This window comes from Antrostomus carolinensis, unplaced genomic scaffold, assembly GCF_000700745.2.
Source record: "Antrostomus carolinensis isolate BGI_N321 unplaced genomic scaffold, ASM70074v2 scaffold446, whole genome shotgun sequence".
In the NCBI taxonomy this organism is placed as follows: domain Eukaryota; kingdom Metazoa; phylum Chordata; class Aves; order Caprimulgiformes; family Caprimulgidae; genus Antrostomus; species Antrostomus carolinensis.
In genome coordinates this window covers 74,452-98,152 of record NW_010323724.1, presented here as the reverse complement: position 1 = coordinate 98,152, position 23,701 = coordinate 74,452, and the positions used below count along the sequence as shown (strand labels likewise).

The following is a 23,701-nucleotide window of genomic DNA, read 5'->3' as shown; positions in this document are numbered from 1 at the left end:
AAATTTAATTGCAGCAGGCCATCTCCCTAGGACCAGAGCTGCTTCTCAGGAGAGGAACATGCCAGTGTCGGTGACTGGAAAGTAGCCAGCAGACTCCGTTCCCCCAGCCATGCTGCCAGAGGATGCTGAGTGACAATGACAGCAGAGAGAGCAGTAAGAGGCCTTGGCTGTCTGTTTAACATGTGGAAGCAGCCCTAGACACTGGAAAAGGGATCTGAAGGAGAAAGGTTGTTCCCTCCAGCCTCACCCAAATGATATTTCATCCAGCATGAAGGAGATATTGACAGAAAGGTCTTTGTGTCACTGCAGATGAGAGATTCTTGGCCACTGGGGATGTGGCTCCACCAGTCACCTCCACTCCAGCAAGAGGGTAGACAACTATGCAAGACTCCTGCTGATGCATAGCCAGAGGACGAATGCACAGTATTTCATAAAAAGGGCTGTCAGGTAGAGCAGAGGGAGGGCACAGGCAGGACAGCCAGCTCCGTTGAGTCACGTGGAAGGAACCAGGCTGAGGAGCAGGTTTATTTATGGCACTGCTGCTCTGATTTGAGCACATAGGGGTTTGAAAGCATACAGTTTTCATGTTAACTTATTTTTAAACTCAGGAGAAAGGGCTGGACTTACTACTTGCAAGCATATCACTGACCTGTTCCTTGAGTCAATTAATCTATGACGTCTTCCTCCAGTGCATCTCTTCCATTATATACTTCATCAGCTAAACCTAACAATACACAATTTGCTCTCAGAACACATAATGGACAAATAATGGGACTAGTATGGTGTGCAACCGCAGGGAAATGGGTTTGAGCAGAGCATAGGTACTCTCCAAGTCTGCCTTCCCAAGCTGTGTGTCTCTGAGTGATGAAATGCAATGCTATCAAATATCATGACAGAAAGCACGAATAAATAAAACATGAGGGTGCCTCTTAAAAATAAATGTTGCTCCGTGATCTTTTTCCCAGGAGAAAGAAGTTTCCAGTGTGCTAGCTCTCTCTGCATGTGGTATCACATACTGCATGGTCTATTCCCTATAAGCTCTCAACATATGCTACGAATCTGCCTCTGCAGTACAAGTATTCTAAATCAGATGCTTATGCCTTCTTCTGATCTTTTGCAGTCACACATACATACATCAGATTTTGCCACAGGCTAGCTATCATTTCTCCCTTTCCAGCATCTGAAACGCATGACCCACCATTTGGTTTTATGTATGTTTTATTGCAGTTTCCACATAATCACACAGGAAACTTTAATTCTCACTTTATGAGGCCAAGCACAAACATGTAAAACTGGACACAGGCTGCAGTTCTAATCCTTGTTTTTCAGAAGTGTCATGACTGTATCTTTAATCACCAACAGCCTCTATTTCTCACAACGGATGGAAAAATATCTGAATCAAATTCCATTGCAAGCAAAGCCTTACCCTTCATGTTCAGTTGTTTACCTGCATCATTTTACACCTCATACTCCAAAGTAACACCTAAAGTCATTAGGCAATTGCTGTCCTCTGCCTCTGAGCTCTCCTCATTTCAGCTGTGGATTAAGCACAGTGGTGGTGCATGAAGTGGGCATTTTCCATCGTGGTAGCACAGACAGCTCTGCAAAGGCATGAATCACTGTAACAACCCACAGCACACTGTGAGCTTGTGTTGCATGGGGCCAGGGTTGGGGATGAATAAACAAGTTCTCTGCATATAATATTTTAGGCAAAAGGACCAACTTCTAATGTAGTTCAGAATATAGTGATGAAGTAGGTGCAGATGTCTTGCAGGCATCAAGGGGAAGTAGCCTCATCCACTGCAGACCCATCATATCTCAAGGCTGAGACTTGCCCTTCTCCTTCCTTCTTCTCATGCCCTTCTACTCATTTGCGAGGAATTCACCATGCCTGGCCCCTTCTCCATCCCAGACAGCAAGCAGCAGACACAGCTGGTTGGTATCATTCACCTTTCAGCTGCCTCTGTTTAAAACCACAAAAAGGAAAAGAGGCTGTGGGTCACCCCAGCCCTGGCTTACTGTAACCACCTACCAGCTGTACAAACCCTCCAGCCTCAAGGACTGACATAATTTGGCACAGCATTCACCAGAGAACGGTGCTGTCTGTGCACACTCATGTTTAATACCTCATCAAGTGATCCTGACTCAAGTAGGGCTCACCCACCACCAGCTGACATCACATTACATGTGCCTCATCCCCAATGATGGCACATTTCTGTTTATGGCAAAGGAACATGACTCTTCCAGGAGGGCATATTCCAGACACAGGGAGAGTTCTACTGGGGATATGCCCTCACTGGTTGAATACAAGAAGACAGAAGATTTTTCAGCTCTCTGGAAAGGGACTAGCTGAGAAGTGGTGACAGGGTAATGGTCTTGTAAAGTACCCACTCTGTGCATGGAGCAGATGGCACAGAGGCATTGGAGGAGCCCTGTAAACAACCAGTTAAACTTTAACCACAAGCTTTTTCAGCTGCTTCGAATATAGCCTTATCACCTTCCAGCTGGGGCTGGAAAACATCAGGTCTGCTCTGCCTGTGGAGCTTTGTGAATTTGTATATTCTGAACTATTGCCAGGAGTCACTTTGGTGCTGGAGGGATCAACGGTGGGCCCTGTGCAGTGCATCAGTAAGGCAGTGACTTATCCACGGGGAAGGGAAGCTGAGGAAATTCCTTCCCACTCTAAACTATTTCTTGGCTCTTTACATTAGTTATCAGCCCTTGGGAATACATTTTCTCCTCTCCATACTTTTCTGTGGTCTGCATTATCATTTGCTAAATATTAGCACGTGCTATTTATCATGAGGTCTTCAACCCTTGTCCACTCCAGGGAGTTTGGGACTAAGTCACAGCAATAAATTTTCTGATATTCTATGGGCTTTATAGCACTAAGAGGCACACAGCTGAAATTATTATCTCAGAACCTTCAACCTCTAATCTCACAGTGAAACCTTAGTCACCAAAGGCAGGGAGGATACACACAAATGCAGGTTGTTTATGCTCACAGCAGATTCAGACTCAGGCTCCAAGTCTGCTTACTAATAATGATTATTACTTTGGCTTCACTGGTTTTATAACATGCTTGAAAGGCTCAGGGAAACCACATTATATGTAGCTCCCTTTCAGCGGCATGTTTGGTTCATAAGAGCTGCTAGGCAAGCAACGGAGACAGGGTGTGTTTGTGGACTGGGAATCTGTTATAATAACGTCATATTGACCAAAATGAACATCATGATCTACAATTACTGTGGTTCCTCTGTGTTTTTTGCAGAACAGAATCATCTGAGACCTGACTCGAAACCTGTTGACTCCACTGAATTATTTTGCAGCAGGTCCTAAGACCCACTTGGACAAGACATCATCCCTTACTGACCTGCTTTGCCCAGAGTGTTTGGCCTTTCTCCTTCTCTAGCTGTTATCTAAGAACATTCAAACCTTACCTAGAAAGCTTACTCAAATACTCAAATAGGTTGCCCAGAGAAGCTGTGGATGCCCCCTCCCTGGAAGTGTTTAAGGCCAGGCTGGATGAGGCTTTGAGCAACCTGGTCTAGTGGAAGGTGTCCCTGCTCATGGCAGTGGGGGGTTGGAACTGGATGATCTTTAAGGTCCCTTCCAACCCAAACCATTCTATGATTCTACCTCCTCATTTCTGAGCCCCAAAGCTCCTTTCAGACTCATTCTTTGTTAACACCTAGAAATGCTCCAGCTTCTCCTGGCTACAGGTTATGATCCCAAGAACCTTCAAAGCCAGAGTTCAGGCTGAATTGGGAACATTTAATAAAGAGTATTGGGTTGTTTTTTTTTTATTAAAGAAATAAATTAAATGCTACTTGAATGTACATGTCCAAAAGAAACACTGGTCTGAGGAGTCTGTATTTTTCAAAGTTATCAAATTAGCCCAGCTTGGTTTCCACCGCCAATCTAAATAATGGTGCATGTTATGCAACAACTTCTTTTTCCTTCCCAACAGGATGAGAAATCATGGGCAAAGTCATTCTCCTACTCAGAATGTACTAGATAGGGGTACACAGAGCAGCTGCTGCTCTCTAAGAGAGGGAGCTCAGGAAAAGGAGATTCGTTGAGCAGTAGAGCGGCCGCATCCCGTGTGCAGAGGGAACAACTGGCATTAGAAGGTTTGGGGTTTTTTGCAACCTTTAGGCAACAAAAACAAGACAAAGAACTGGACAAATATATTTGAAAACAGCCTAAGAGCAAAAAAGGAGGGAGTTTCCCCTGCAGCAGCAGGGCACGGCCCTTTCTCTCTTGCTCTCCCACTGTCACAGGAGCCAAGGCAGAAAATGCTCCCAAGTTCAGGGTTCACTGGCCATTCCCTGGCCAGTGCAAGATGCAGTCTCCATCACACAAGGGCCAGATTTTTTTTTTTCCCTATAAGAGATTGTTTTGCAGTCCCATAGTCCTTTCTGTTAGGAAAGCTGTCCTGATCTGAAGCAGGGATGTTTCTGCTGAATGCAGTAGCCTGTTATCCCAGAAAGATTGAAGAATAAACAAAGAGGGTCTGGAAGAATAACGATCAATAAACTTCCTTGATCTGGAGGTCAAATGCCGGACATATCTATATTAATAAACTAAAGGGGGGTCAAGCACTGCCTTGCAATTGTATGTCTGTTGTAACTAGTATTCCTAGAGATATTTTTGCTTGTGCCCACCCAAACAGCACCCTGGCATGGTCCAGGGGACAGCACAGCCAGGAGACTTTTCACTGCAGACAGTCTGAGTATAGAGAGTTTGTCTCTTCATGCCATGCCACCTGCCCTTAGGGCCAAAGAACATTTTTACTGCACAAGCGTAGCCCATAGGGACTCTCTCCTAAACACAGTTAAATGTCCAAACTGGTGCAGGGCAGGGGCTTCTGCAGTGCATAGAGGATGCTTGGCAGGTTGTAGCTGCCTCCTCGATATATTCAAACTCATCCCCTGCTCTCTCTGCAGCCTGGAGACACAAAGGGAGCAGAAGATGCTGGGGGTTGAGTCAAGGGAATCCCCTGGCACAGGGATTTCCTACCAGCCGGCACGGAATCAACACCAGTAGCTCCCAGGATGCCTCCATGGTGCAGGGACAGTGAAATGGCCAAGCTGTGGCACGCTGCAACTCATCCGCTGGCAGATGGTTCTGACAGGCTCGGAGCCAGCTGGAAGGGGCTCTAACTAGGCTGTGCTGGCTTCTGCCAAGATCAGGGCTGGGTAGTCCCTGGAGAGCCTGCCGGGCCATGGGCTCTAGCTGGAAGCTGCATGCACTAAACACTCCGCTTGGCTGGAGAGAAGAGAGTTTCCCTGTGTTCACTCCATCAGAGGATCCTTTCTCCAGGTGACACAGGTTGTCAAAGCAAGTGGCTCCTTGTCCAGCCAGAACATGTACCCCAAATCAGGCAGGACCTCCCATGCTTGAATAAGGCTCTCGGGGTAACACATCTCCAGGTACGCGAGGCCATGCTGTGGTCAGGTGTGCCCTGGCAGCACAGGCTGCATGCAGGACAGCAGAGCAGTCACTAGGCAGGAGGGTGATGGAGGTGCTCACAGCTCTGCTGGTGTCACTCCAACTGCTTTCGTGTGGACAGACATCTCACAGAGTTGTTGTGCAAAATATGGACCTGCCAGAGCACTCTGCATTACTACAGTGCATAAATATCACCAGGAGCTTTTGACTGTGGAAAGTTGTTATTCTTGAGTTGGTACAAAATATTTCTGGTTGCACATTACTGTGTTTTTCATGTTATAGACTCTAGCCCTAACCCTAAACCCTTGCTTCTGAGCTGGCTAACTTTCCACTGAAATAAAAAGAATGGGAAAGTTTTTCTTTTATCACTAACTGGGAAAAGGAAATGCCCTTTGGAAAGACATGGATTCCTTTGATGTCTCAAAATAAAGAAGAGGCTCTTGCTCTTCTGTGTCATAAAAAGGATAACACTGCCATGTCCATTTTGGGGATCAGTTGTTTTCAAAGATGGCTAAAAACAAGAAATAAATAGCAACACTAGCCTCCACTCTCTTGCATTCTTTCTGTCCTCCACAGGGACAGCTGCCAGAGCAAGGAAACTATATTAGGACGACTGCATTCCTTACAAAAAGATAAATCCTTCCCAGGGTTTCATCCTTGCTTAGTTACAAGAAGTGGGGGTGTCAGCATTGGATTCAGACACCCATATTTCAGTGTCTGCAATGTAAATGTCCACATGGGTACTAGGTGTGTGAGTTCCCATTATTATCAGCATTGATCTGGTCTTTACAGTCTGAGAATAATTCAGCTGGTCAGATACCCATGTTCCAATTAAACATGAGCATCCAGGGCTTTTGAAAGGCCCTAGGCTGAAACATCAAAGACAGTGTGTGCAAATATTAGGCAGGACCTATAAATAAAACAAATTTTCTACAATAGCATTATGTGTGTATATAAAGGCAACTCGGCTCTAGATATATATTCAGTACAAAACCAAGTTTCCTTGGCTCACTGTCTACACCAGGAGCTTTGATATCTCATTGACCTCTAGACAGCTACATTCAGTATCAGAATCAAAACCTGAATCCCATCCTGCCAAACTGGGTACAAACCTACTGAAGAATAAGAACCCTTCAGAAGAGACATTATTTCCTGAAAGCAGATATTATTGAACTACATACCTAATTTTTATCTTTTCTGGTAATAAGATATGAAACTATCAAAGACTAGTAAGTTTAAAAAGATTTGAAGAAATTTAGTCAACTTATAATCAACAAGGTGCTAGAATTTCATTTAAATGTCATGAGGTTTGAAGACTCAGGAAAGTAAAGACAAATAGTCATTGAAAATATGTAATTTTGTAGAAAACACGTTCAGCATAAGAATTATCTAACCTAACTTCAGACATCAACAATGCAGGTATTCACACTTGGTCTAGTCACCATGGGTTCCTTTAAAAATGAAAGAGAGAAATAAGCACTCGTAAGGTACCTGAGGTATCTACTTGAAAACAAGATGAACTGCAACCTAGAAATGCCTATTTCTTTTCATATACTGACTACAAAGGGAGGCCAGCATATCTAGTCCACATGTAGCTGATTATACTGTAGACAGCTACATCTGGTCAGCATTAGAGCATGTTTAATATCATACCTATTTTCAGCTGCATCCCTATTCAGATCAATATGTCTATGCACTCAGTACTCCATCCCTCTACTTATACTCCAGATTGCATCCACTGCTAGTCCAAACCTTTAGTCTTGAACTTCAAAAGCATCTAGAGGCTGGACCCAGCTACAATGAGATCTACGACTTGCTCAGTAAGGTCCCTTAGGAAAACACAACTCACCAAGCCAGGACAAGACACCTGAGACACAGTTAGAGACAAGGCTTTCCCTCCAAGAAGTCTGCAGAGGAGTGTTCACAGAGAAGCAGAGAGAAATCATTACAAGTTCCTTCACTTAGGAAAATATTTTTGCCCTAACCAAAATGTCAGTGCTAATAATTAAACACATTTCCTTGAATAAAACCTATCTGCTCAAGACTTCAGGAAACACATTTACAAAGAGCTATCATGCCAAAAAGTGAAACAGTTCATATGATCCTGAATTCAAGAGCAAGACAGCCTTGCATATGTAAAGAACTTGTGAAGCTTTTTGCAGTCTGGCACAGGTATATCATTTCTTGCACCAGTCTAGCTTGAAAGTCAAAAAGCCTGGCTCAGCCATAAGTGTGTCGACATCCCAGGGTACGGAGCGAAGTTTCTTGGCCAACTGCAAAAGGAAGGTAAAATTCAGTCATCCAGATCTGTAAAGCAGCAACTTGCACTGTTATTAGAAGCCTGCCTCCCCATCTGGAAATTAAATGCAAACATATGCATGTGCCTAAGTGTTGCTTAGGAGAAAAATCACTACCCTGACAAGGCTGAACGGGAACAGGAAGGAAAGAAAAACAAAAAATACAAACCAGTATCTGTGCCTTCCCCATTTCATTTTCTTTACTGTCAGACCCACCTTCATTTTTAATTAAGCACAACTTAGGGGACAAAGAATGATGAAGTGAGGAAGGAAAGAAAATCCATTTGTTTGTTGATACTGCAATAGGCTAAGAAACATCTGACAGAAACTGTACATTACACATGTTCCAACTCCAGTTTACTAGGTGGCTCAATTTTCTCAACAAAGAGCCACAACACGGCACAAACATCCTATATTCCATTCTTCACTGATATCCAACGCACCTGCAGAAGGTTTTGATAATCTCTAATAGCACAGAGGAGAAAATCTGCATCTCTTATTTGTGGGAAACAGGTACAGCTTTCATACAGCAGAAATCAGACTTTTTGATCAATATACAGCATATTAAAAAAATGAGTGTTAGTATGTAATCCTGAGATAAATCCTGGATGGTTTGATTTTTTTCACTGAAAAAAAATGTAGGAGAGAAGAGAACTTAACACTAGTTATTTTTCATAGTAATAAGAATTATAACAATACTTCAGAAGAAACAAAAAAAAAAAGAAAGAGAAATGTGAGACAGTGATTGAAGTCATCACTGAGTGAATTATCATGACAACAATGGATATGTCAGGTAGGAGCTTAACACCTGATTTTTCCAAAGCTTCACATCAATAAAGTTTAAGAGCTACTCTAGGCACTGAAAGCAGAGACTCATCACGTCTGTGTGATCATGTCTGCACTAGATGCATGAATTGAAAGCCTGAGGGAGGTGGTGAGGCTGCTGTTCTCTCATGCCAGATGCTGAGCACACAGCCCTAGGACCTGTAGCCTAACCACACAGGGCAGGAGGAAGCCAAGTGACTGCCCAATACCAAAGAGCTGGTGACGAATCAGGGGTAAGAAGAAAAAGCCTCTTGGCCTTAGGCCAGTGCCCATCTACTGGGCCATGCTAACTACTATGCCTCTCTGAAAATAGAGGCAACACTTGTTGGTAAAGAGGAGTGGGAAAAAATGTAGTAGGGTTTTTGCCCTTGTATAAGCTGATCTATTTTCTTTCTAACTTTTCATGTACTTTTGTAAAAAAGGCATTTCTTGTCTATCCTAAGAGGTGTTTTTTTACTTCTTAAGGAAATACTACAAAAACTTCATCAAAGCCTGAAGCAAATAAACATGATCTAATGACTAGATAGTGCAAGTCACATCTACAAACTAGTACCTGATACATATTCCCTAGGTCACTGTGAGCTATGAGCATCCAGAGTGAGGCAACTTTTGGCCAGCTAGGGAACAGGTCTGTTGGACTCCAGATGGAGCTGCGTACCAGGTATCTTCCTCTCCCTGAAGCTTTGGCTTGGACTGCAATGGAGAAACACCCATTCAAAAAAGAGACCTCAAAGTCTCTGCCTTCGCTCCTTCGCTCCTTCCCCTGAAGGCACAGACACCAAGGGTCCATCAACTTGGATTAACCAACCTCCAGAGTCTTTGCAGGCAGCTGTGAGATACCTTTTAAAGATAAGAGATAGCCCAGGGTGGCCTCATGGGTTAGGAATTTAGTTAAATATCTTCTAAAGAGATTTGGTAGGATTTGCTTCATTGTTTAGATTATGCAGTATCAGTCATCCTTAAGGCCCCAGGCCTTTGTATTAGTCAGGCTGCGAACACAACCAGACAGCAAGAGATGCTGATACTGTCCCCCATGATCCTGCTTTCCCCATGTAGAAATGCTTCTCTATTCTAATATTCAGAAATTGCTACTTTCCTTGGCTCAGTTCACCTAAATGAGGGAAAATAAGTGAAATACTGAGCATCAGGATATTTGAGACTGAAACTCCAGAGAGAGAGTTTTTCTTCACTGGTAGCGGTGCTGGTACTGCATGATGCTGAAACAACAGCCGTTGCTACTATATGGCAAAGAAATTGTAAGTCTCTGCTGGCCCCCAGGGGAAAAATAATCATAAGCCTGCTCAGTGTTTGTTAAAAGATATAGGTAATTGTGGAAAAGAGCAACAAAAAGACAACTGAGCCACTGGACAGGTTGATTTATGAGGAAAGATTAAAGGAGCTGAACATGAATGGCTTAGCTAAACAATGACTAAAACAGGACATGAAAAGTAGCCACTGTCAACAGTATTTGAAGTGTCTGTCTGAAGGTGCATTAACTGTTTGGGTGCATACATTTTGAATAAATGGAGGTCATGGAATGGAGGTAAGAAAAGTAGATGCCAGATGAATGTTTAGGAAAGTTTCTTGAAGAACAAGACTGTGGGGATGTAACTCCCATGGCAATCTCCTCTCCACTGTAATTGAAAGTGGTGTGCCCCACAAAAGGTCATCTGTGCTGAGTAGACATTACCTAAGGAACTTTTTGGGGGCCTCTACTCTTAAATGCCTCACTGGCATCCCCATCTCTAAGCAGCAGTGCAGGGATGACCAGACACCAAGACAAAGTCCATTCCAAGACCTCCATATAGATAGAAGATAAAATACCCATGCCTCAGGCCTCAGAGATCAAACAAGAAGGCAAGAAAATGTTCAAAGTGAGGGAAAAGAGTGGTTCTCTGGAATTCTCTTATACATTTGGAGGATGAAATGGGGCTAGGTATGTTCCTGGGCAGTGGGAAGACATGGAATTATCAGCCCCTACGCCCTACCATCACTTTGCCTCTGCCAGTCAAGAACTTGGACTGGACATGGCTGAAGAGACACAGGTTGGCCATCGTTTAGCTGTTATAAATCACATAAGTCAAATAAGGCACTGCATCCTCCTCCCTGCCCAGCCCATGCAGGGCAGAGGGTGTTAATGGCTGCCTGCTATGGAGATCCCTCCCTAATTGTTTTGATGGTGGAGAGCCACAGCTCACAGCTGAGATTCAAAACAGAAAAAAAAAAAATACCTTGCCACATCCTGCTGCTTTCTTTTCATCTCATGTAAGAAAGGATTAGGCCGGAAATACTGTACGGTGAAAAGTCCACCTGGAGAACAAAGGATAGATCTACTCATCTAACAAAGTCACCACAAAATAATCATCAATAAGCTACTAGGTAGGCAGGAGGCACACACAGGTAAGGCATTATGTTGATAGATCTGAGGTCCAGCTGCTACGACACAAACCCTTGTGTAAATGTTGTCTCCATGCGTAAAATGAGATTAATACTTTCTCCCAAAGTCTGCCTGGCCCTGCCTATGTAACCGCTGCATTATTCATAGCAGTGATGGCTGCCTAAGAAGTGAGTGCATTGCACAACAGGACAGTCCTTGCTGAGGCCTGCAGGCATGGCAACATTGTGTAAATCATCAGTGCACTTCCCAGCAATTAAATACACATTTGATGCCCAAGAACCTTTCATCAGTGGGTTACAGACACCCCTGAGTGGCTGTTACTGTTATGCCATTTCAGCAGCAGCTCACAGACCCCAATTGTACCAAGGGACTCCATCACAGAGGTCAAATATATTTGCATCTTTGGTGGCTTTCACAAAATTGCTATTTATTTCCCCTCTCCAACCTGCTCTTCCAATTCGCTTTTCATGGTCAGGAACAAGGATTTTCCAAATCTCAGAGAATTTCCTGTTTGCTTCATGTTGAAGTGGAGAAAGAGAAGGGAGGGCAGCTAGAAAACAGCAGGGGAGTGGTACGTGCACAGCAGAGAAATGTGCACGTGCTCCCAGAAAGACACCAGCTATAAATCCTTCTACAAATGGTGCAAGGGAATGGCATTGTCTTGATACATTTGCAAAAAGGGAAGGCAAATATATATATGATCTATTCAAATGTTGTGTGTGTGTATATATATATATAAAATATATATATTCAAAATATATATATGATCCATTCAAATATATCTTAATTGGTCATGGTGTCAACCACTCCCTTTAAATTTAATCTAATGAGTGTTTCACTGAGCAGTCAGGGATCTCCAGTAGCCTCCAGACACTAATGAGTTAGCATCAAGGTGTCAATGATTTTGGCATTAACCTCAATTAGGAGGAGTCAGGTGATCACTGAATGAAGGGTCAGCCATTCATTGCTGAGACATTCCTCTGGCTATAGCCTGCAGCCTCCTGCATGAAAGGGGCTGGCAGATTGGCTGCCTACCGCCTTCTCAGTAAAGACAACTCATATGTGGCAACATTACTGTTAATTACTATATTTGAAAGCTGTGCAGGTCTTGACAGGCATGGAGAATCAACAGTAACCCTATTTAATGAGGCTATTCAATGAGGTTCCCAGGTAAAAAAGTAGTCTGACAACAAAATGCTAAATATCTACCACTTATTCATGGCCAGAACTTTTAAAACACCGTTAAGGAGGTCAGTATGTCAAAGAAAAAAAAAAAGAAAAACAGTCTGGACATCAGGGTTGTGCTTGCAGAAAAAAAAAAATCACCATATAGATAACCCATGTACCTTTAATTCTGCTCCACTTATCTCTCACCAGACTTACTGAAAGATTTCCTTTAGATAAATTACATTCAGATGTCATCTTGCACAATCATTCTCAGGTAGATCTGCTTTTCTCATGTGAAATCATGGATGGATCACATCTACTTTCAATGCTGTGCCCTCCCTATTCAAGCAGGGAGGTTTCAGGACAGCCAGGCAGATGAGACAGTCAGATACTCTCCCAGCCTGAAATCAGTTCTCCAGTTGGCAGATTGCTGTTCAGCCCCAAGGACATGTGTGTTATTTATGCCAGAGGAAATCATTTAATGAGCAAATTTGTTTAGAAACCTCAAAGGTTTGTCATCCACCATAAAATCTTGGTTAGAATACAGTTTAGCATTACAGTTATTACAAAAGAAAGTCTGGGTCCATTCTAAAACGTTTCTTAAATTTCTAAATTTCTAAAATACATAGAAAATACCAGAATGAAAAAAGTTTCACCTGCCTCCTTTCCATCCTTGCCATCGCCCACTCTACCACGACAGTCCAACCACCCTTCCCTGTATCCAGCCATGCCTGTAACTCCAGCAGCCCCAAGCCAGGAGCAACACGGACCTTGAGCAAAATGACCTACAACAGCCCCTTACACCCAAAGGGAACCTCACAGCAGACCCCTGATGCACTCCTCTCTGACTTTTAGATCACAGTCCTTATCAACGAAAACAAAGCAAAACAAATAAAAATAGAAATAAAAGGAATAAAGGCCTCAGGTGCACACACCTTGTGAACAGTGGGGGTCAGGGGTGGCAGAGCACTTTAGCTAACTCTTTATGAGACGACTCTTCTACTCCATAGTAGACAGTAGACGTTCTCTATGTTTCCCAGTAATGGCAGAGGTGGAGGACCACAATAGCAGGCTTGCAAAGCTTGTCTAACTGTTAAGGTGGCACTTGTCTTACAGCTCATTCTGCTTAGGATCATGGTAAAAGTTGTCCTTTGAACACCCTCTCTGCTTCCTCCAGCCCATTCTTCCTTCCTCCTCTTCCCCAAGGCAATGATTTTTATCTCCAAGTCTCCATTTCTTCAAAAGAATCAAAGGGCTTTCAAGCCTTTCCCTTGAGGTGACAGCATTACCTGCTCCTCTTCCACCTGAGATGCAGAGTTCTGCTTCTTCAGAATATTTACTCATCCTAATCTATGTCAGACATAGACTCATTCTGCCCTGGTAATGAAGAGTCACTGTGTCTGGGCCAGCCAGGCCAGATGTGTTTGGACTCTTCTGTGTGTGTGATTCAACTCAAGCTACAGTGAGTTGTACAGTAAGCAAAGACAAACAGAAGCAGCACAACGACAGCTTCCAACTACATAATTTACCAAGCTCCATCTTAAAACTAATCAGGCTGTTTGTGCCTCTCCTAATTACCAGCTAAATTTGTTCCTGGACATGTCACTCACATTTCACATTGTTGTGTGATCACTAACATTAAACCTAAACAGTTCTTTGCCTCTATAACATAGTCATAGAATCATAGAATCATAGAATGGTTTGGGTTGGAAGGGACCTCAAAGATCTAGTTCCACCCCCCCTGCCACCAGCAGGGACACCTTCCACTAGACCAGGTTGCTCAAAGCCTCATCCAGCCTGGCCTTAAACACCTCCAGGGAGGGGGCATCTACAACTTCCTTGGGCAACCTGTTCCAGTGTCTGACCATCCCCACACTGAAGAATTTCTTCCTAATATCTCATCTAAACCTCCCCTCTTTCAGCTTAAACCCATTTCCCCTTGTTTTGTCATTAATTGCCCTTATGAAAGCCCTTCCCCAGCTTTCTTGTAAGCCCCCTTCAGGTACTGGGAGGCCGCTATAAGATCTCCCCGGAGCCTTCTCTTTTCCAGGCTGAACAGCCCCAACTCTCTCAGCCTGTCCTCATAGCAGAGGTGCTCCAGCCCTCAGATCATCCTGGTGGCCCTCCTCTGGACTTGTTCTAGCTGCTCCAGGTCTCTCTTGTGATGGGGGCTCCAGAACTGGACACAGTATTCCAGGTGGGGCTTTAAGAGAGTGGAGTAGAGGGGGAGAATCACCTCCCTCGACCTGATGGCCACACTTCTCTTGATGCAGCCCAGGGTACAGTTGGCCCTCTGGGCTGCAAGCGCACATTGTGGGCAATCTTACATCAAGTCCTCCTTGATGTAAGATGGCAGAGTTATTATAGTGTCTGTTATTAGCAGGTACCTCCAAGCCCATTAGTAAAGCATGTGCACCACTCACTTTAGCATGGGTCAGCAAAAAAAAAATGGCATCTTGCCTTTGCCCTCAGGTAATCCATGATCTCCAACAGATCTGTGAGATGAATCCAAATTATATGAGACATGCTGACTGGGGGGTTTCTCTCTTTGCTTTTGTCTAAGATCCAGGAAACTGCATCCACAAAAACTGTTAAGACAACGTCATCAAAGACGATAAAGTCACAACCTCAGAAGGTGGAAAATGTCAGTCTTAAGTATTATGCTTACCCATCACAGTGCAGTCTTTAGTTACACTGCCACATGCTTTTTTAACAGATTCTGTGAGGTATGAGTATTTCTGAAAATGAGGTCTAAGTTTCTGAAAGGAGAAACAAGCTCCTTGCTTTTCCTTCTCCTGGATGGAAATGTGTAAAAGGCTGGAAGGAGGTACAACAAGTCCATTGACTTGCAGGAATAGGCAACAGATGCTACATCACCACTGAAAATCTACTCTGCTTGCTCTGCCATACCAGTTCCTGACAGTCTACAACAAATCTGACTTTGAGAACAAAAGACCAAAAGAATAGAAATGTGAAAGCCAGTCAAAAAAGACAGAAAAGCCACCAATCTCATCCTAGCTCCTAGAAACATCAAGGGAATTTATAAAGGTGAAAGGTAGAAAGTGAACCTCCATCCATGCAAATCCAATTAACAGGAAAATCCTGCTCCAAACCCAGGTCCTGAGAACTGATATAACCCTGAGCTGCAGGGTAAGACATAGAGCTGTTATTTGAGAACTTTTTCAGTACTAACACTCCTGTCTGGCTACAGGTAATTCCTCAAGGTTCAGAGGAAGAAGCCTCTCTTAAGAACTTACAGTAAGCATCATGTTCATCTCTTACCTAGATAAATCTATGATAATTGGAGATCCAGTGAAACAGTGGCAGTGGAAACCAATAAATGTAAGGAGAATACACTGGTATTATCATTATCATTATGTGACAGTGATAATTTTGACCAAAAGGAGCACTGGCTTAAGAACACAGTGGTTGAAAGCCGTCTAACCAGATGTAGATTATCTGCATTGTAGAGGTCCTCAGCAAAGCACCAGAAGCTCCTTTTATATGCAATACAGGAGAACTGTCTCTTCAAATACACAGTTCATCTCTTTCAGGCACCTGCTCTAGGATGAGATGATTTGTGCCTCAAAAGTAGCTGTTTCTCTCAATTACCTGTAAAAGGAATTTTTCTCAGATGGGAACATCTACACTATAAATCTCTATGACTTACGTGTCTACGCTTGGTCAGATGAATCCCATTTCATGAATTTTTCATTATTGCAGTCATTACATGAGGACTGGATAGCTTTTTTAAAAATACACTATAGCTTGAGGAGACATATAGGCTTGATACAAAAATTACTGGACAAACTTCTATTATCTTAGGAAAGTAAGACAGAGGATTTGAGCAAATGTCCTAAACTATAACTGAACCCTCTGTCTTGACAACTAAAGCAGCCACATAATAATATTGTATTATATCATTATTCTGTTATTTATTTATTTGGTAGGTCAAACTATGTGGCCATGAGTCTTAAATCTACATGTTTGTGAGTTTTGCTTTACAGTATGACACAAGAATCACAGTTAAACAGACATTATCAAACCTTATACATTCAGTTTAATATCCCTAGAGCTAGGTTGTCTAAAATGTTTACTTGCTCATAGACATCAATTTTATTTCAGCTTTTGAAGAAAGGAAGTCTGCATTATATATTCTGTGTCTGTCTTTCTCTAGCAAGACCCTGTCTGCATTGCCCTGTTTCAAAAGGGTCTAAAAGGCTTTTGTTTTTTGTTGGAAGTGTGGAAATTCTCCTTTTCTATTTTTGCAGATTTGGGGCATTGCTTTTTATAGCAACAGAAAGCATTTTTGCAGTGATAAAAATACATTTTCTATATCATGAATTCATAAACTTCAAGAGTAAAAGGGACCATTACATTCATCCAGCCCGAGGCATTGATAGATTTACTGCAAAGGAGCTAATGGACCAAAGCAGTCCCTTTGAGATGACAGGAGAGAATTTGTGCAGCTCTTCAGCCTCCCTCCTCATCACCATCATGAGGGCCACCACCTCAGAGCTCTCCTGTCTAACACAGACACCGCCTGTAGTCCAAATTGGTAGAATATTTATTTAACCAGAACATTTTGAAGAAAGGCAGATTACTTTCCCAGTTACCCAGAGAAAGCCAAGGTCAGCACACCTCTGTCACCCCAGAGCATCTCTACCACATCTCATTGACCGAGACCCAATTTGATCTCCCAGCAGCATCAGACACCTCAAAACAGTAGCTGCTGTCCCTGCATTCGTGCTTTATCCTTTACCTGCCCAGTTCTCTCATCAGGATGTGAAGCACTTGGCCTCTGGGACTCGGCTTATTGCCTCATAAAGCAGGATGGCAAGATTATTAATGTGGCAGAACTGCAGGATTTTCCAATAAATTTATGAGTTACCACGGCAGTTCATTAGCTTTGAGCCCAATTACTTCTTTCCATCGAGCATGAATCAAGCAGAGGGCACACACACATCTAAACACATGATGGATATTCAACATCAAAAATACATTCAAGGCCACATTTCCCCCATTTTGTCCAATATATGTCTAACAAAGGCAGTAAAAAGTCAACAGTTATCAAGACTGATAGTCAACCCACTGAAACACGCCCAGACACAAAGAAATTCACAATCCTCATCTTTTTGGGTTTTTTTTCTCATCAGGCCACTTCTGACTGATGCCTGTACTTAAAGAATAGTAGGTATTTAGCAGAGGGTTCACATTTACAGCCTCTGTTGACTGCACAAGGAATCAGGTCTGGTAGTCTGGACAGCAGGCACTCTTGATTGCTCTCTTCTCTTGACTTTCAGTGCTAAGAATAAGGTTTCTCTTTACACACAGACAAGCCCCTCATCCCCACTCAAGGACGTATTTGAGAAAATATTTAACTTTCATGGTATTTATGCATAGGTCTTAAAATAAAGCACACAAACACTTCCTTGAATCGAAGTGGCATTTTGCACGTGAAAAAAATTCAACACAATGTTGTAATACATTGCTAAGTTAAGACTTCAGCAGAAGCTAAAAAAACAAGTCTAGCATACTAGAGGAAAGAGATCTAGAGAGTTAAAGGGAGTCTTTGAAGGTGATAAGTGGACAATTAAAAAAATGGCTAAGTTCAGGAATACAGTAGCTTTTGTCAGTAAGTATAAAACCACAGCAGTAATGATACTAGCAATCTACCCACAGATATTACAAGTACAATGCTTTATACCAAAGAAAGACAGAGTGACAGGGAAATAGAAGACTGGGGGGAAAGGGTAGGGAGAGAAGCAGAAACAAAGGGAGAAAGGCTTCTATTAAGTCTTTGTTGCACTATTTTTCTCAGTGGCATTAATACTTTCTTATTTGCTGTTATCTTCTAAGAGTTTCAGTTTTTTAAAGAAAAGGCAGAGCTAAGATTTTTATATCTCCCTCTAGTAGTAGCTGCCGCACTCAGAAAACACCCTCACCACGTGTTATATGATTTCCCAGAATTAACTTGCTTTTTCCTTTAAAAAAAAAGAAAAGTATTTATTAATGAAGTAATGGGACCCATACACTGGAAAATCCCACCTTCCACATCATCTCCTCTGCTAAATCTGGCTTTGGGCCAAAAATTAGTATTTCAGTTCCTGCCAAGATTTGGGTTTGGAATGTTTTTATGTTGGAGGATTTTTCATCTGTTTCCTTGGCTGGGCTAATGGGACCTTAATACACACAAGAGATCACTATCACATCAGGCTGCCGGTTACTTGCTTGTTTCAATCATTTTGTACATACACCGTGACTTGTAGCATTTCCCTCTCAGCTACATGATGCCAATAGGCAAGATGCAAAGGGATATAATATGATATAGAGGAGCACTGATTTGAGATACTTCCACTGGCTGGAGTAATTACAACAAATTATTAAAAAAAAAAAATACAGCTTGCCAAAAAGTTAGATGACACCTTTACTTAAAACCAGATTCATCAATAAACTTGTGTGTGTGTCTGGTAGAAATTCTCATGTCCAATAAAACATGGAGGCTCGAGGAATGCACCTCTGAGAAATTTGGACATGGCTCAAAGGAAAGAAAGCTGTTGCCTCAACCATTGAGCCCTCAGAGACCTAGGATAGGGCTCAGCTCTTGCTGTCCATCCAGAGGGGAACAGTCTGTACATGCTGACCTGAGAGACACTTGCAGATGTTCTCCTGCCAGGACTGGAAGATAAGTCACCTCATTAGCTCTTCACCAGTCATTGGTCTACACAGCCAACACCAGCATTAATGCCTGTCACAAAGCCCATTTCAGCAAAAGGGCCACGATTTCACCTAAAACATGAGTTTGCCATTAGTATCACCTTTTGTCACCTCATAAATTACACCCTCAACAGAGGGTTGGGGTGTTTTTTTGTGAATTGCTATTGAATTAAAACATATTTTTCTCCTTCCAGACCTCCACAGGCTTTAGCACCAGAAGCAGAGTTTAGCTGCCCTGTCCCCCTAATTACAGAAGTTTCTCACATGGGAAATGTCTGCAGGAAGGCCCTCCTACCCACACTGCCACATCCATCCATCAGTATGCTTGCTCTCACCACCTCTTCTGAAGAAGCACAGTGGGTTGGTAACACTGCTCAAAGACACATCACAGTTTTTCTCACAGGTAAGACCAGTGACATGGTCCAAATTGCTGAACCATGGCAGGACATTTCTGCCACAGCTTGGCAGCCAGGGAGTGACATGGAAGAGTAAGCTTACTGCACTGCTTGATTTCAGAGGGTGGTGAAGTCAACTATTTGAAGCAGCAACAAGAAAGGCTGAAGTGATGCTCAGAGAAACTCATCTTGTACGCCCATCACATTTCCCAAGTGATGCCAGGGTCACCCTGTGTCTTTCACTGCTCTCCAGTGAACAGCAGCAAAGTCGCATCCTGTGCTCAAGGGATGAAGTGTTTTCAGTTTAAGAGCTGGGGAACAGGGATATGGATCTAAATATAGGTGACAGGAAAGCACAGTCACATTTCTCAGTCAAAGCCTGTCTCCTTTCACTCCCACAGGTTTTGTGAAAGTAGTGGAGCACCGTACCAGGAGCAATAATGCAGCTTTATGGAAACCTGAAACAAAGACATATCCAACAGGAGGTATTGTACACTGCAATTGTCCTCTAAACCATAAAGATATCAAATTGCTTGGGTTTATAGTTTCTTTTAAAAGAATACCAGGATTTACTTCTGTCCAGCACGAGCACATGGGACTGGAATTTGATTTCTTGTTTATTTGTTTTTCACATTTTGAAGGATTTTGTTGTTTGAGGGGAGAAATATGCATCTGATGATCACAAAATCCATCTCAGAGACATATCTGAGGTCATGGTTTTGAAAAGGAGCCATGGCCACCTTCAAAGGATGAGGCAGATTTCACCCACAAAAAAGCAAAACTTGGCATTTTGTGCTCTCAAACGTGACTCATTTCCTGATGCATTTAGACTATGACTGGGAAAGTTAAGGTCAGATTAAGAGATCATTAATGTCTTTTGTAGTGGACTTTGAGATGAGGATCACAATGCCAGAATAAGGCTGTGGAGGCCTTTGAAGGAGATATCCTCTTAGAAATACATCATGGGGCTCTGTTTGGCTTGTCCCTGGATTTTTGAGTTATGGAGCTCCTGTTTTGCTGCATTGCCTTTGTTTCTGTCAAATCCCCATGAGGATAAGTTTCTCACTAGTCTCTTTATAAGGAAAGTGATATAAAAACATCACTTTCCTGGCAAGAAAATTCACAGGGCTTTGCATGGATAGCCTTGCTACTTCTTGCTACATCATTTGAAACAAAAAAGAAGAAGCCAAGAGTTAAAAAAAAAAATAATTCAACCTTCCTGTCACTCCTACCAAATGAAACAACAGCCAGACAGGAGCTCTGAGCCTGATGCTCCTGCATCAATCTCTCTGCTCTTCAAAGTGCTGTAGATCCACCATGCTATAGCAACTATACAAAACGATATAGTGACTTGATCTCAAATACTATGTCAGATTCAGCACGCTGCAGTTACACACAGAGACTGACCCATAGACCTGTTGTTGTCTGAGGACACAACCAGCACCTCCTCTACTATACACTCTGTCATCTACACAGCAGATCCAAAACACCACCAGAATTTCCTCTTCCAGGTGGATGTAGAAATGAACAGAAAGAGACTGAGCTGATCCTGCCAACAACTATAAAAGCAAAACCCTCAAGTAAATATTTTCAAATGTATCAGCTACAAATGACCAAAATGTCATCACTGGAAGAAGGCAGACCTGATGTTGTTTCCACACCACAGAGCTCAGAGAGGAACACTTTTTTCTCTGTTGCAAAATAAGATGACTAATCAAGTAGGAGTACAGTGTCTGCTCAACACCATGACTTCAGTTTCCAACTGAGAGCTTCAACTGTTTGTTTGGTTGGTTTTTCAAATAACTATTTTTCTAGGAAAATGTTGCAATGTTCACCTGAAGATTTTGGGAGCTATTTTCTACTAATGCGAGGATGAGTATGGATTGGTGATTGTCTTATTCTACTGTAAAAAAATGAAATAAAGATCAAATAAGGATCCTACTGATACTGACAACTTTGCTGCAGTCAAGCAAAGCAGCAGGATGCTAACGTTCAGGAGGTAAGCAACCACTGAGAGGATTCCACCACCACATTTTCCTGCCTTGCAGAAGCAGTATTGAATGGGTTAACAAAATATCATTTCCATGTTTGCTCCTTCTTCTATCAAGCCAATGAGTAGAAAACGAGACAGAATTAAACTGCACAGGTGATCCACAGAGCTTTCCTTTGTTGATCGAATAAGAATCATCACGAGCCAACTGGAAGCTCAACAACTTTTTACCCATGATAACAAGTCTTGTCATTCTTCACACACCACTGTTCATCAAACACATACCTCAATGAGATTATAGTAAGATAATTTTGCAGCTCACCACAGGTGTAGATGACATTAAGGTGCTTTCGGATGCCTGGGTAACAAGGATCTCCAAATTCATATGTGCTGGCATATATGCTGCAACTTCTTTTTCCATGACAGCGCTTGATCATGAGTTGGAGAGCAGTAGCTGATTGACACTCTGAAAAGGAAAAAAGGATACTTATTTTTGAATATTTGTCTATCCACATCAGAAATTTCTTAAGGAAAGCTTACCAGATGCAGACTGTGAGGCCATATACATATGAGCTTTCCATGAGAATTTCAAAACCTTCGTATTTACACAGGAGGATGTATCTGACTCTCAGACACTTCTAATAAATTGTAAATTGATGAAAGAAAATTACCAAAAAGAACAGTGAAGAATCAGAAATCCCCACACATCTGTAGAGAGAAGGCTGGAAATAAAAGATGGCTTGTCTTCAAAGGGAAAAACTATTTATAATAAAATAATTCATTCTCACCTGGTATTTATTCCCTAAAGGTCTGAAAGGACTCTAAGAGAGGTATCAGTATCCTCATTTTAACAGCTGGAGAAACAGAGTCATAGAAAAGTAAAAAGACTAACAGCAAATCAGTGCAGAGCATAGAAAAAGACTCAGATTTCAGAAGTTTCATTCCAGGTATTTATCCAGAAACACTACAAGCTTCCCCATAAAACAGGAGACTGTCATAGGAACAGAAAATACATGAATAACGCAGTTATACTATTCCTATGGAATTCCTGTAGATTTATGGAATATATAGATCAATAATGCAATCGATCACAGTAATATACAAAGTTATTAGCAAATTCCCACCTCATGGGTGTAAGGGAGATGGACATTGTGACCTTGTTCGGGGAAGGGTAAAACTCTGACTGGATTTGGGTTTGTTGATTTTTTCCAGGTTTTGGTTGTTTCATTTTCAATGGAAGAGAGAGGAAGAGTTTAAGCAGGCTTTTTTAGCCATTGTTATGTCAAAGAGAGTTGTCTCAAGTCACCACCTGTGACTCCCTTTCTGCAGACAGAGTCGATCAGTGTCCTTGTCTGTTCTTAGTTGTTGTATTTCTAAGTTTAACGAGAGTTACCATAAGGCCAAATAATTACAAAATCATAGAATCACAGAATGGTTTGGGCTGGAAGGGACATTTAAAGGTCATCTAGTCCAACCTCCCTGAAGTCAGCAGGGACATCTTCAACTAGATCAGGTTGCTCAGAGCCCTGTCCAATCTGACCTTGAATGTTTCCAGGGATGGGACTGCTATTACCTCTCTGGGCAACCTGTGCTAGTGTTTCACCACCCTCATTGTAAAAAATTTATTCCTTATATCTAGTCTAAATCTACCCTCTTTTAGTTTAAAACCATTACCCCTTTTCCTGTTACTACAGGCCCTATTAAAAAGTTTGCCCACATCATTCTTATAGGCAGTCCCCCTTCAGGTATTGGAAGGCTGCAATAAGGTCACCCCAGAGCCTTCTTTTCTTCAGGCTGAACAGCCCCAACTCTCTCAGCCCCTCTTCAAAGGAGAGGTGCTCCAGCCCTCTGATCATTTTTGTAGCCTCCTCTGGACCCACTCCAGCAGGTCCACGTCTTTCTTGTACTGAGGACTCCAGAACTGGATGCAGCACTGCAGGTGGGGTGTCAGGAGAGCGGAGTACAGGGGCAGAATCACCTCCCTCAACCTGCTGTCCACACTGCTTTTGATGCAGCCCAGGACATGGTTGGCCTTCTGGGCCACAAGTGCACATTGTCAGCTCATGTCCAGTTTTTCATCCACTAACTATAAAGTTACCATCTACCATATAAGTAGAAATAGTCTGTTAACTGTGTTTATTACATTCAACTACACTTCAAAATTCAATTACATTCAAGGATTTCAGAATATGCATTGCTCCAAAAGTAAATATTTTCCCAAGTATTATTCTCTGTCAGATGGTTGGTGCCTGTTTTCTCAGCTAAATTGAAAATGATTTGTACAGACAAGCTCTTGAACTTTCAGGTGCTAGATGGATAGCCTGCTTCCAACTGTCCAGCCAGGGCCAAGAGGATTTGACAAGAAGACATTTCTTCAGCACTAAGCAGTTGCTAAAAGCATCGGGAAAGCCACAGAGAAAGGAATACAATCTGCTTTTGGTCACTAATTAGGAGGCAG

The 23,701-nt window shown here is 42.5% G+C and overlaps 1 protein-coding gene across 1 annotated transcript in view; it reads right to left on the bottom strand.

Annotated features, from left to right (window-relative positions):
* Positions 1–23,701, bottom strand: part of LOC104527036 (protein eva-1 homolog C) — a 157,876-nt gene that overhangs the window by 86,857 nt on the left and 47,318 nt on the right. Inside the window, exon 4 of the mRNA XM_010170653.1 lies at positions 21,566–21,709. Within this exon, the coding sequence (XP_010168955.1) occupies positions 21,566–21,709 (144 nt within the window). The remainder of the gene's footprint in view (positions 1–21,565; positions 21,710–23,701) is intronic.